This window comes from Octodon degus, unplaced genomic scaffold (genome assembly GCF_000260255.1).
Source record: "Octodon degus isolate 3935 unplaced genomic scaffold, OctDeg1.0 scaffold00009, whole genome shotgun sequence".
Lineage (NCBI taxonomy): Eukaryota > Metazoa > Chordata > Mammalia > Rodentia > Octodontidae > Octodon > Octodon degus.
In genome coordinates this window covers 16,260,505-16,272,886 of record NW_004524585.1, presented here as the reverse complement: position 1 = coordinate 16,272,886, position 12,382 = coordinate 16,260,505, and the positions used below count along the sequence as shown (strand labels likewise).

Genomic DNA, 12,382 nt, shown 5'->3' with positions numbered 1-12,382 from the left:
AACTCAACGGATTAAAGTGCCTGCTTAGGCAGATGCAGGGGCCGGGAATGGCGTGCACGCGTGTAATCCCAGCACTTGGGAGGCCGTAAACAGGGGGATCACAAGTCTGATCTACGCAGTGAGACCCTGTACATCCCTGCACACCCTGTCCTAAATACAAAAAAAAGAAGTTAATTTTTTCTACATTCTCACTATCATTTATTATCTTTTTGTATTTCTGATAGCTATTTTGACTCAGATGAAACAGAATTTCAGTGCTATTCTGATTTATACTTGTATGACAGCTAAAGACGTTGAACAAATTTTTTTACGTAATTCTTAGCCACCTGCAACACTTTTGAGACATTCTGTTTATTTGCCTACCTACTGATTGGATTACTTGCTCATGTGGTTTAATTTGTTAAGTTCTTTATCGTATTCTGGACATTAGTCCTCTGTCAGAAAAGTAGCCGACAAAAATGGTGTATGATTATGTAGGCTGTCTTTTCACTGTTGTTTCTTTCGCTTGCAGATGCTTTTTCATAGGATGCAATCCCATCTGCCAGCTCTTGGTATTATTCCTAAAATCTTGAAGTCCTCCTTAGGAAGTCATTACCTACAGCTGTATTTTGAAAAGTTCACCCTGTATTTATGTCTGGTAGTTTCAAAGTTTCAGGTCATCCATTAAGGTCTTTGATCTATTTTTTGTCCATTTTTATATTGGATGAGAGACAAAGATCTAGCTTCCATCTTCTGCATAAAGACATTCATTTTTCTCAGAACAATTTGTTTGAGTCAATATCTTGAAAGAGATTTCCTTTAAGTCCAGAAAGTTAAATATAAACTGAAACAAAACAAAACATTTTGCCTACTCTTTCTAGCTAGCTTTGTGGTGGGTCCACATCATCTATGAGCTAGGACATTAGTTACTGTGAATAGTAGCTCAATAAAGTAGGTATGCACGTATGTATCACTTTTGAAAACTGATTGATTCTGCTTTCACATTGGCCTTTAGTTCCTATTTGTACTGAACTAGGGAAAGAAGCCACTGATGAGACTTTACAGTCTTTTTGTGTTTTTCTAAGCATGTGTCTTACCCTAGGTATGCGTGCAGCTTTCTAAATTTCTCCATACATACTGGTGCTCTAAATGCTTTAATCCCCAAAGTGACCTACAAAATGAAACACTTGTTCATCCAGCCCTCAGAAAGTATATTGTATGTGCCACCATAATCTTTTTCACAAAACAACTACAAGTTATTTTCATTGCCTTATAATGTTTTCAATCAATGCATAATGCTTTCCGTCCCTGACAAAGTTCTAGATTAGGTGAAATAGATATATAAGCACCAGTCACAGCCCTTCAGATAGCTTCCAGATAGGTTAGAAAGGCAAATACAACAATTTTTAATCCAGCACCAGAGATCTGGGTCACGTACTGGGAATATAAACTGCACTTTTCCTAGCTACTGTAAAGCTGGCAAGAGGGTACCGCACGGAGAAGCAAAGGAGTCACAATGCATTCCTCCCATAGTTTAGTTACCCTTTTCTTGGTTCAATTTTCCTTTGGTTGCTATAAACTTCTGACTGTTTTCTAGAGTTTGGACAATATTGGATCTGATAGTTCTGGCCTAGTTTTCAATGTTTTTGTAGAGGGACAGAGGTTTAAATTTATTTAATTACATACAACACTTTGCTGATACTACTCTAAAACTTTAATTTTAAAGACTTAGATTTAAAAACTTATATAACTAGATTAAAATTTACTAAAGTAAATTTTTTCTGTACCATTTTAATCTGGAAAACACCTACAGTAACACATTTCCAGAAATTTCTGCTGAGCTCCATAGATTACACTGTTGTGGGACAATTAGTCACACATAATAGTAACTTAATGGATATAACTTCTTGAATTTATTTTAATACTATACTTTGACTATTGCTATCATTTTATTTCTGGCAAATGCTAAGATGATTATGAAATACTACAAAAACTAAACAACTATTCTTAAATGGTTCTTTTACATGCACCCAGATATATAATTACAGTTTTATAGGATGTTTATGACAACATATGTAATGTACTAATAAAATTGTTCCACTGATATGTTCCACATATCACAAATTATGTGATATGATTTCTATGGAAATAAAAGTATCAATATTTCAAGGCGCTACTTTGCATAAAAGACAGTCTTTGGTCAAAAGCATAACCTGTAGATGCTTAACAAGTTTGCAAAACATGTCACTCTTTGGCACAGTCCTGCCTGGCAAAACACTGTTAGGCAGAATTCAAAACGCTACTTAAAATCTTAAATTGTATAACTATTAAACCTCTAAATTGAAATGCTTTAAATAACTTTTTGCAAACTAACCAGTATTCACAACAGTCAATCAAAATCTTAACATCTATGAACCAACTATATTTTAAAGTCACTATCAATAAAATGCATACATACTATTCTACAACATTTGTCAGTTTTTACTGACAGAGAAGAAAAAAGTATATGTAGAATCAACAACTCAATCAACTGCCAAATAACTGATTTAGGAAAAAAAAATAATTTCAGAAAAATGTATCAATTATAAATAGCTCTATTCTTGGTTTTTGAAACTTTTATTATACACCTTAAAGTTGTTAGGTTACTGAGATGCTAATAAGCTCTACAGAAGTTTATCAAATACCGCTGGGTCATAAAAGTTAATTTATAGAATGGAGGGTCAAGGCCAACATTTATTTAACATAGTAACAAAGAATAAAATAGATATCAATATGTACTGTATATGAGGATACCTATGATATTATTGCCTTTTTTACTATACCCATAACACTACTCTATCAGAAAAAAAAGTCAAAAGTAGGATATACCCTCCTGCAGCACAGTCTTAAGCACAGTAAAATATTACTATGTATACTGCAATGAAATTCTTGTATAATTACTAAAGAAGAGTATTATAGTGGTACTGTTTTACCATTTCTATGACAATACTATCTCTCATATACCTGATTCATAATTTAGAAACCATGAAAATGTGAATATCTAAACAATTTAACAACCTATAAAGCATCAGAGTCTAGATAAGATTTAGTTTCAAACTTCTAAACTTTATAATGCTTAAATGACACAATTCAGTTTGTAATGCATAAATCTTTAGAAAATGTTCACTGTAAAACTAATTTGTTAAAAAATAAATAAATAAAGACTCATGTTGATGTGGTGTGGCAGACCATAGAGAGGTCTGGAAAAGATTTATCTTAAAATACATTGATTACTGAGCAAAAAAAAAAACAACTCATTTGTTGAAAATTTTTATCAAAAAAAGCAAAATCATATGGCATTCATAAAATGTGTATTTCCTCATAACTGATTAATTCGACTTAATATATTTTAAGAACTTCATAAGATACTCTGTTCATAAATCATCCTATAATAGAAAGCAGAAACAGCCCAGGAAAATTATCAGAATTAATTATTTTAGTGGACAATTTTCTTTTGCAGCAAAATAGGCTCCTTCACAAAATGGTAGCATTCTGTTTTGTTTTTTTTGTTTGTTTTTGTACTGGAGATCAAACTCAGGACGTTGTACTTGTCAGGCAGTAGTAACATTCTTAATATAGAAATTGAACTGACAAACTCAGTCATCTCTAAGATAGAATTAGGACAGTACCCTGAATTTCTTCTAATATCGAGTTTTCAATTAATTAGAATTTAAACTTAAGAATCTTCACTTGTTCAACGAAGAAGCTTTAAGTCCCATTTCTAAAGGAAAATATATCAAAACGAAAGTACATATAAACCTACTTTCAATAAAATTATTGAGCCACACATAAGTAAATACATTTTATTGATTTTATTCTCTTCAATCTAAACTGTTTTATGCCTTAAAACACTCAAATATTTTAAAGCAAATAAGTATGTCATTTACTAGGAAAAATTTAAACTAAGTTTAAAAGCTCTACCCAACCTGCCCATCCAAAATGTATACTGTTATTTAATGTAAAATATGACACTAAATCCTTTTTAAAAACTCATAATTAATAAAGTGGCTGGTCATGGTAGCTGATGTACTTACTACAAAACACTCCAGATCATAAACCTAAGTAAATATTCATTGGTGTATAAGAGAAGACTTGCTTTAGTCTTTAAACATTATTTTTAATATGAAAACTTTTTAAAAGTGTTACTTCAAAAGAAAACATTTTGAATTGCTGAAGAAAATGACTGAATAAGCGTTCAAATTTACCTGTTTGAGTCCTTCATCAGTAAGTTTGTCCTGGTTGCCTACATGTACTTTTTGAAGTAAAGGACAGTGAGAGGCGACCGCAATAATAGAGGTGTCAGAAAGCTGTTTACACCTGTACGCTGTATACCTAAGTAGTCCAGGACACTTAAATGCTAGAACACATACGCCAGTGTCAGACATACTGCGACAATCAGAAATGTTGATTTCTATTATATTCTGACTTCTTGATGCAATTTTTTCCAACAGTTCATCTGTGACCTATGAGAGAAAGAGGCAATAAATTTAAATTGTTCCTAAAAGTAGAAAGTTATATTTTATTTTTTATGCAGAACAGTGCTTTATTTTTAAGAGAATAAAAAATTAAAAATATTAGAAAAAATACAAAATTTTGCTAAATAAGACAGGAATTCAACAATGGTTGTTATATTGCACATTGTTCATATTAGCTGTTCAAATTATCAGATATAAGGATGCAAAATTGGTCAAGAATTTAAAAAGAAAAAAATTGAGCATTAGCTGTCCTTTCAATAGACTAGCAGAAATCAACAGTACAGTCATCCCAGCTATTCTGTGTATATACATATATAATTTTTCCTTCTTTCTTTCATTTCCCCTTTCCCTCACTCCAGTTGTTCTATTCCTTTCAGTAGTTTCTTTACTTTTCACAGTTTCTATTGTACCTTTCAGATTCCATTTTCTCTTTCAGGTTCTTATACTGGGAAAAGTTACATTTTAAATTAAATTTCTCCTACAATATTCATTAGATCATAGAATAAAAGTATTATGAAACAGAAACCATAATATTAAAGCATAAAAAAATTGTGATATCATAAAAGTATATATATTTGCTCTTTGTTCCCCAGTTTTTCTCTGAGTTTCTAAAACCTTTGAAATTTCCTGATTGCTCACACCTTTTATTATTTAGAAGTTCCGAGTTGGTAGAACTCAGAGCCTACCCCTAGATATTGCTTCAGGATGGGGCTGGCTAACTGAACCATCTCCCCGGCCCCCATAAACACTCATCAGGTGATTGATTAGAGGTTTTGATGGGGAGAGGGACACTGGAGACTAGGTTATAAAAATTCATTAGCGAGGCCATTCAAAGGGCCTCTTAGTTGGGAAACACATCCATGTGCCACCCTATTCCATACCTTGCCTTACATTTTTCCATTTGGCTACTCCAAAGTTGTATCCATGATAATAAATCCATAATAATAAATTAAATGTAAGTATTTTCTTGAGTTCAGTAACTGGGTTTGGCTCCTTATAGAACCTGAGGTCCTCACTTGAGGAACTCTTGAATTTAAAGCTCTTTGATCAGGGGTAGAGGAGGCTCCAGAGATTTGTAACTGATATCTGATGTGGGAACATTCTGTTAAGACCCTTAACTCATGAGGAATAGGCTAACTTTGGAAGATAGTGTCTGAAATGAACTGGACACAAAGATGATATTATAAAATTGGTTGCTAAATGTAAAAGAAACTACATATTTGGTATCAGAAGCAATGTGAGAAAATATCAAGGAAAAAGGCATGTATTTATTTTCATTAAAAGCCTGAAAGTTTATCCTTTTAGGGAAAACTCACGTTAGCTGAACCTTTAAAAAAAAAAACCCACTTCAGTTGAACCTTACTAAAAATTTACCACAGGGACCAGGGAGATGGCTCAGTAGAATAAGTGCTTCCCTGGCAAGTGCTAAATTCAATACCTGGTTCCACCAAAAAAAAAAAAAAAAAAAAAAAAAAAATTTACCACAAACAAAACTGTAATGAGATTTTGTATAGGTTTCTACTGTTAGCTCAGCAAATAATGTATATCAGTCATGATATGTGAATACTGATTTTATATACATATCAGATAATACTATAGGTATAAATTTCAATTTTTACTATCAGAATAACCTATGTAATTAATTCACTGTATAGAAAATACATTATTTAGAATTTCAAAAACCAAAAAATCTCTATAGAAATGTCTGTGTCAAAAAATGTATTCAAAACAAAAGGAAACATAACTTCACCTGTAAAATATTCACATAGACATTTGAATTTTTTTAAAAAGTCAGATTCTACATATTTATTCCCTGACCAATCATCACGCTTCAAAGGGAAACAGAGTCAATGTTATTAAGTCCTTGGGTAAAAAATAACAGAGAAGGAAAAATTCACTTGAAATTTAAAATGGAAAAATAAAAACAAAATGGAGTTGAGTAACAGGAGAAATAAGAGCCAAAAGTGAAACTAAGTTTATTTATGCTGTCTGGAAACAGCATCAATAGAAGACAGCAGGGGCCTGGCCCTACCTCAGTTCTTTAAGTGGCTGCTTCCACAAAGCTGTCAGCCTCAGGTTGCTGTAGTTCGATACCCACAACTCCAGCCAGCCAAACCTGCCCTGAAGGCATTCGGAGCAAAAAAAAAAAAAAAAAAAAATAGAAGACAGCTCCATAAAAGATTAAAAGTCAGATATACCTGTCCTTTTTTTTAATCTCCAAACTTTACTACCAGCAGAGGAAAGCTATTCTCATTGTGATTCCATACTAAACAGTTCTGACACCTAAGAGCAATGAAGTAAAGAGTCAAGGTATTACTTCATTTTTTTTTTTTTACTCTATTAGCCAAAATTAACTTCTCATCATTGTCCTGGGCACAAATTTTATAAACTCAAGCAATAACTAGTTCTGTAACTGTTTTAAACCCTAACCAATGACGTAGAAAACAAAAATTGAACCACCTAATATAAATGCTCAGGAACATGTCTGTTCAAAATGTGGACATCACACACGAAGTACTAATGGTGCAGAACTGACTTACACTAACTCATAAGACCTACATGTACACTTCTTTCCAAATCTTAACTTAGTGGTATAGCTTGAAATTAGTCATAATATAAAATGATTTACATCACAGAAATTGGTAAATATAAAAACTCAACATTCTTTGGAAGCTGTTTGTTAAATATCTAACCACAACATAGTAAAGCAATAATATTCCAAAGAAGAATTTAGAACACGTTTATTACTCCAATGAAATCCTAGTCCAAGGCCAAATATTATCAAATTTTAAAGTATGAATCCAAAAAGTTCCAACAAGCTGTTTGCAATAAGTATTAAAAATTCCAGAGGTCAATCAACATGAACAAAGAAAATTTGATGTAAATAAACAATGGGATATTATTTGGTCATAAAGAATGAAAGCATTTCATTTGTAAAAAAAAAAAAATGTGTAACATTTGAAAGCATGTTAAGCAAAATAAGTCAGACATAGAAAGTTAAATATTGGTTTCTTATACGAGAAACCTAAAATATAAAAATGAAAGGAAAAAAGGTAAAAAAAAAAAAAGAAAGAAAAAGAAAAAATTAAGAAGAGGTAAAATGAAACAAAAAGCAGTTATTTCAGAGAAGTGAAAAGGCATAGGAAGAGGTGAACACAAAGGCAAAAGAATTAGAAATCATCAAGATGTGCTACAAACAGGTAACCAATTCCTCAGAACAAACATAACTACTATGTACTGAAACGTATACTAATTAAACTGTAACATTCACATTTCTCCTCATGTGTGTACCCGTGCGAATGTACTGAAAGCTGTGCAATAAGCAGGATCAGAAAATGTACAGAAGGAAAGTCTTTAAAGAATCGGCACATCTTACTTTAACTTCTTCACCATGAAACACTGAAATAGTAAGTACCTCCTCACAGCACTGCTCCAGGATCAAATGAGTTACTATGCATAATGCTGGAAGAACAGTACCCGGGACACAGGCAGAGCTACATAAAAATTGGCTGTCATTAAACTAATAGAATCTCCCCTCAGAAAGGAATTCTTTACTGATTTTAAAAAGTCAAAGAAAAAAGACAAAGACATAAAGAAATATGATGTTAAAAAGCAAGCCAAAATTAACAATTTAGACTTAAAAATGGCTTCCCTGTGCCCGCGGGACTCTCTGGACCAAAACTCAGGCACCCGCATGAGTGAGACCCTCTACCGCGCCCTCGCGAACCCTCCCCCGCTCCGGAGCCCCCCGACCCCAAGACCAACCCAGTAAGTAAGAATTTCTGCAACGCTCTCAGGACCCCCAGAGCCAGTCCAAGCCCAGGCCCGGCTAGTGTGTGGTAGAGCTTCTGCTTTCCCCTGTGCTCACTGGGCCAGGGGCACAACAGAGGGGCACCACAGGTTCACTTCCAAGGGCTGCAGCAGGAAGGAGGTGAACACAACAGATAGACCCAGGCCAGGCATAACCGGATAAACTCAACCTTAATACATCTTCTGCACCCAAATTTCAGTTGGCGCTAAGGATATAGCTGTACCAAAGTTCTACACCAAAGGTCAAAGGTCAGTGCTACAGGAAAGGACAAGGAAAAGGAGCAAAATGCAATCTCAGAACCCAAGCATACCCACAACAAGTGCAGAGGACACTAGCTTAGTTGAAATGAATGAATTAACAGCTTCAAAAGGAAAGAAACAACAGTTGAAAGGTATAGAGGAACTCAGAGCAGAATCAATTTCTCAAATAAAAAAAGAAATCTCTGAATTCATAGCATCTGAAGTAAAGAAACACAGAAACATATGGAGGAAACCCAATCTGAAAAAAACTCTACAGTGAAAGAATTAATAACTGCTTCTATAGAAGACATTGATTAAAAAAATAGAGATTAGAAAAAGGAAGGGTTCCTTGAAAGACCAATACACGAAAGAAATAGATCGCATGAAGCAGAATCAAAGAGATATAGAGAAACTTAAAATCTCAATCACAAGCCTGGAAAACCATCTGAGTAAAAGTGAAGACAGACTTTCAGATCTCGAAGACACTGGTGCAGCTAGTGAAAACGTAAGAAAGGATCTCATAAAAACAACTAGGACGCAGGAAAAAATAAGCCATCACCTGCAAGACACTGCAAAGATAAACATCGTAAGATTAATTGGAATCAATGAGAAAGGAGTCAATACAAATGATATAAAAAGAATATGCACAGAAAAACAACCTGATATTCAGTTAATCGAAGCATACAGAAATGCCAAATAACTTCAACCCAATTAAAAACACAAGGAAACATATAATAGTTAAGATCCCAAAAATCCAGCACAATACACTGAAAGCAACTAGAGAAAAGAAGCAGATCAAATTCAAAGGAAAACCCATCCAAATTACAGCAGAATTCTCTCCACAAACCATGAAGGCAAGAAGAGCATGGAGCAGCCCAGGCTACTATACCCTGCAAAACTCTCTTTCAAGTTTGTTGGAAAAGGGAAATACTTCCATGACAAAGAACAACTAAAGAATTTCATGATGACAAAGCCAACCTTACACAGACTACTGAAAGATGTTCTACAGAGGGACCAAAATGATCAAAACTCCACGAATGAGAACAGAAGGAACTAACTAAATAGTGCAAACAATCAAACACAGGACAAAAAGGAGTAAACAACAGCAGGTAAGTAACATGCCAATCATAAGTTAACACATCTCAATTATAACTATCAGGCTGGGGAGATGGCTCAGTGGAATAAGCGCTTTCCTGGCAAGTGCAAGGGCCTGAGTTCAATCCCGAGTTCCGCAAAAAAAAAAAAAAAAAAAAAAAAAGCATAATCAATTATAACTATCAGTGTAAATGGACTCAACTCATCAATTAAGAGAAATAGACTGGCACAGTGGATTAGTAAACAAAATCCAACAATATGCTGTATACAAGAAAGACAAATCATAAAGAAATTCACAGGCTGCAAATCAAAAGATGTAAAACAATACTACATGCCCCAGCACCTCAGAAAAAAGCAGGGGTAGCAATCCTGTTTTCAGACAGACTCAACTTCAAACCAAGAATGATGAAATGAAATAAAGTTCGCTATCTATAGGTTAGGGGAAAAATTCAAGGGAAAAAGGTAACAATCATAAATATCTATGTACCAAACATGGGAGTACGCAATATATAAGACAAATTCTAATGGACATGAAAAATCTGATATCCAATAGCACACACAGTCTTAACAAAAGACCTTAAAAAGCCCTTATCCCAAAGAGATAGGTCAAGGAGACAAAAAATTAGCAAAGAGTAGCAGAACTGAAGGAGAGGTTCGAACAAATGAACTTGGTGAACATATACAGAGTGTTCAAACAACAAAAGCTGAATACACATTTTTTTCAGCTGCACATGGGTCATTTTCTAAAATACACCACATACTAGTCCATAGGTCATGCTTAAGTATATGCAAGAAAGCAGAAATTATCCCATGCATATTATCTGACCACACTGCAATAACTGGAAATAAACCAAAAAAAAAAAAAAAAAAGAGGATACAGATGCATGGAAATTAAACAACACACTACTCAGCAATCAATGGGTCACAGATGAAATTAAACAAGACTCAACAATATCTACAATTCAATGAAAATTCAAGCACAACTTATCGGAATTTATGGGATATGATGAAAGCAGTTCTCAGAGGGAAATTCATAGAGGTGAACTCACACATTAGGAAAGCAGAACGGGAATAAACACCCTAATGCTGCAACTCCAACAACTAGAAAAGAAAGAGCAAACTAAACCGAGAGCCCAACGATGGGAAGAAATTACTAAGATTAGAGCAGAAATTAATTCAATTGAGATGAACAAAACAGTTCAAAGAATTAACAAATCAAAAGGCTGGGTCTTTGAAAGACTAAATAAAATCGATAAGCCCCCACCTAACCTCATCAAAAACAGGACAGAAAAAAATCAAATACAAGCAATAAGGAATGAAAAGGGTGTAATTACCACCGACCCAGTGAAAATTCAGAAGATCATCAATAGCTACTTTGAGAACCTTTACGCTCACAGAATGGAATACACAGAAGAAATAGACAGATTCCTAGAAAGGTACAAAGTACCAAAACAGGATCAAGAAGATATAACAACTCTCAATAACCCAATAACAGCCAATGAAATACGAAAAGTAAGAAAAACCCGGCCGACAAAGAAAAGTCCAGGTCCGGATGGATTCACAGCCAAATTTTACCAAAAAATTATAAAAGATATAATCCCTACACTCCTCAAACTCTTCAATGAAATTGAAAAGGAAGCAATCCTCCCAAAATCACCCCTGGAGGCAAGTATTATACTGATACCTAAACCAGGGAAAGATGCAACTAAGAAAGAGAATTACAGGCCAATCTCCCTCATGAACATAGAAACCAAAATTCTCAATAAAATCCTAGCAAATAGAATACAGCAAATCATCAAGAAGATCATACACCACGACCAGGTAGGATTCATCCCAGGGATGCAAGGATGGCTCAATATTCAAAAATCTATCAATGTAATACACTGTATCAATAGAGCGAAAACTAAAAACCACTGATCCTCTCAATTAATGCAGAAAAGGCTTCTGACAAAGTCCAACACTCATTCATGTTCAAAGTCCTACAGAAAGTTGGAATAGATGGCCTCTACTTCAATCTGGTAAAAGCCATTTATGAAAACCCAAAGGCTAACATAATCCTAAATGGGGAAAAACTGAAATCTTTTACTCTTAGATATGGCACAACACAAGGATGTCCACTATCTCCACTCCCATTCAATATAGTTCTGGCATCATTAGCTATAGCCATTAGACAAGAGAAAGAAATAAAAGGAATTAGAATAGGTAAAGAAGAAGTTAAATTACATTATATGCAGATGACATGTTACTTTACTTGGAAGACCCAAAAAACTCCACCAAGAAGCTACTAGAATTAATATAGAAATTCAGTAGCACAGCACGTTACAAAGTCAATACCCAAAAGTCAATAGCATTCCTCTACACAGACAACAAACACACTGAGAGGGAAATTATAGAACCAATACCTTTTACAATACCACTGAGGAAAATGAAATACCTTGCAATTAATCTAACTAAAGAAGTCAAAGATCTTTTCAAGGAAAATTACAATACTCTGAAAAAAAGAGATTGTAGAGAATTTCAGAAAATGGTAAGATATTCCATGCTCCTGGATAGGAAGAACCAACATGGTGAAGATGGCCATACTCCCAAAATTGCTGTACAGATTTAACACAATCCCTATCAGACTACCACCAACATACCTCACAAAGCTAGAGAAATCATTCCTAAAATTTGTGTGGAATCACAAAAGACCTAGAATAGCAAAGGCAATCCTGAGCAATAAAGACAAGGCAGGAGGCATTACA

General features: G+C 34.2%; 1 protein-coding gene across 1 annotated transcript in view; it reads right to left on the bottom strand.

The window, feature by feature from the left end:
* Fbxl17 (F-box and leucine rich repeat protein 17) overlaps window positions 1-12,382 on the bottom strand; it is a 616,731-nt gene that overhangs the window by 586,741 nt on the left and 17,608 nt on the right. The window contains exon 4 of the mRNA XM_004625466.2: window positions 4,224-4,481. Coding sequence (XP_004625523.1) covers window positions 4,224-4,481 — 258 coding nt within the window. The remainder of the gene's footprint in view (window positions 1-4,223; window positions 4,482-12,382) is intronic.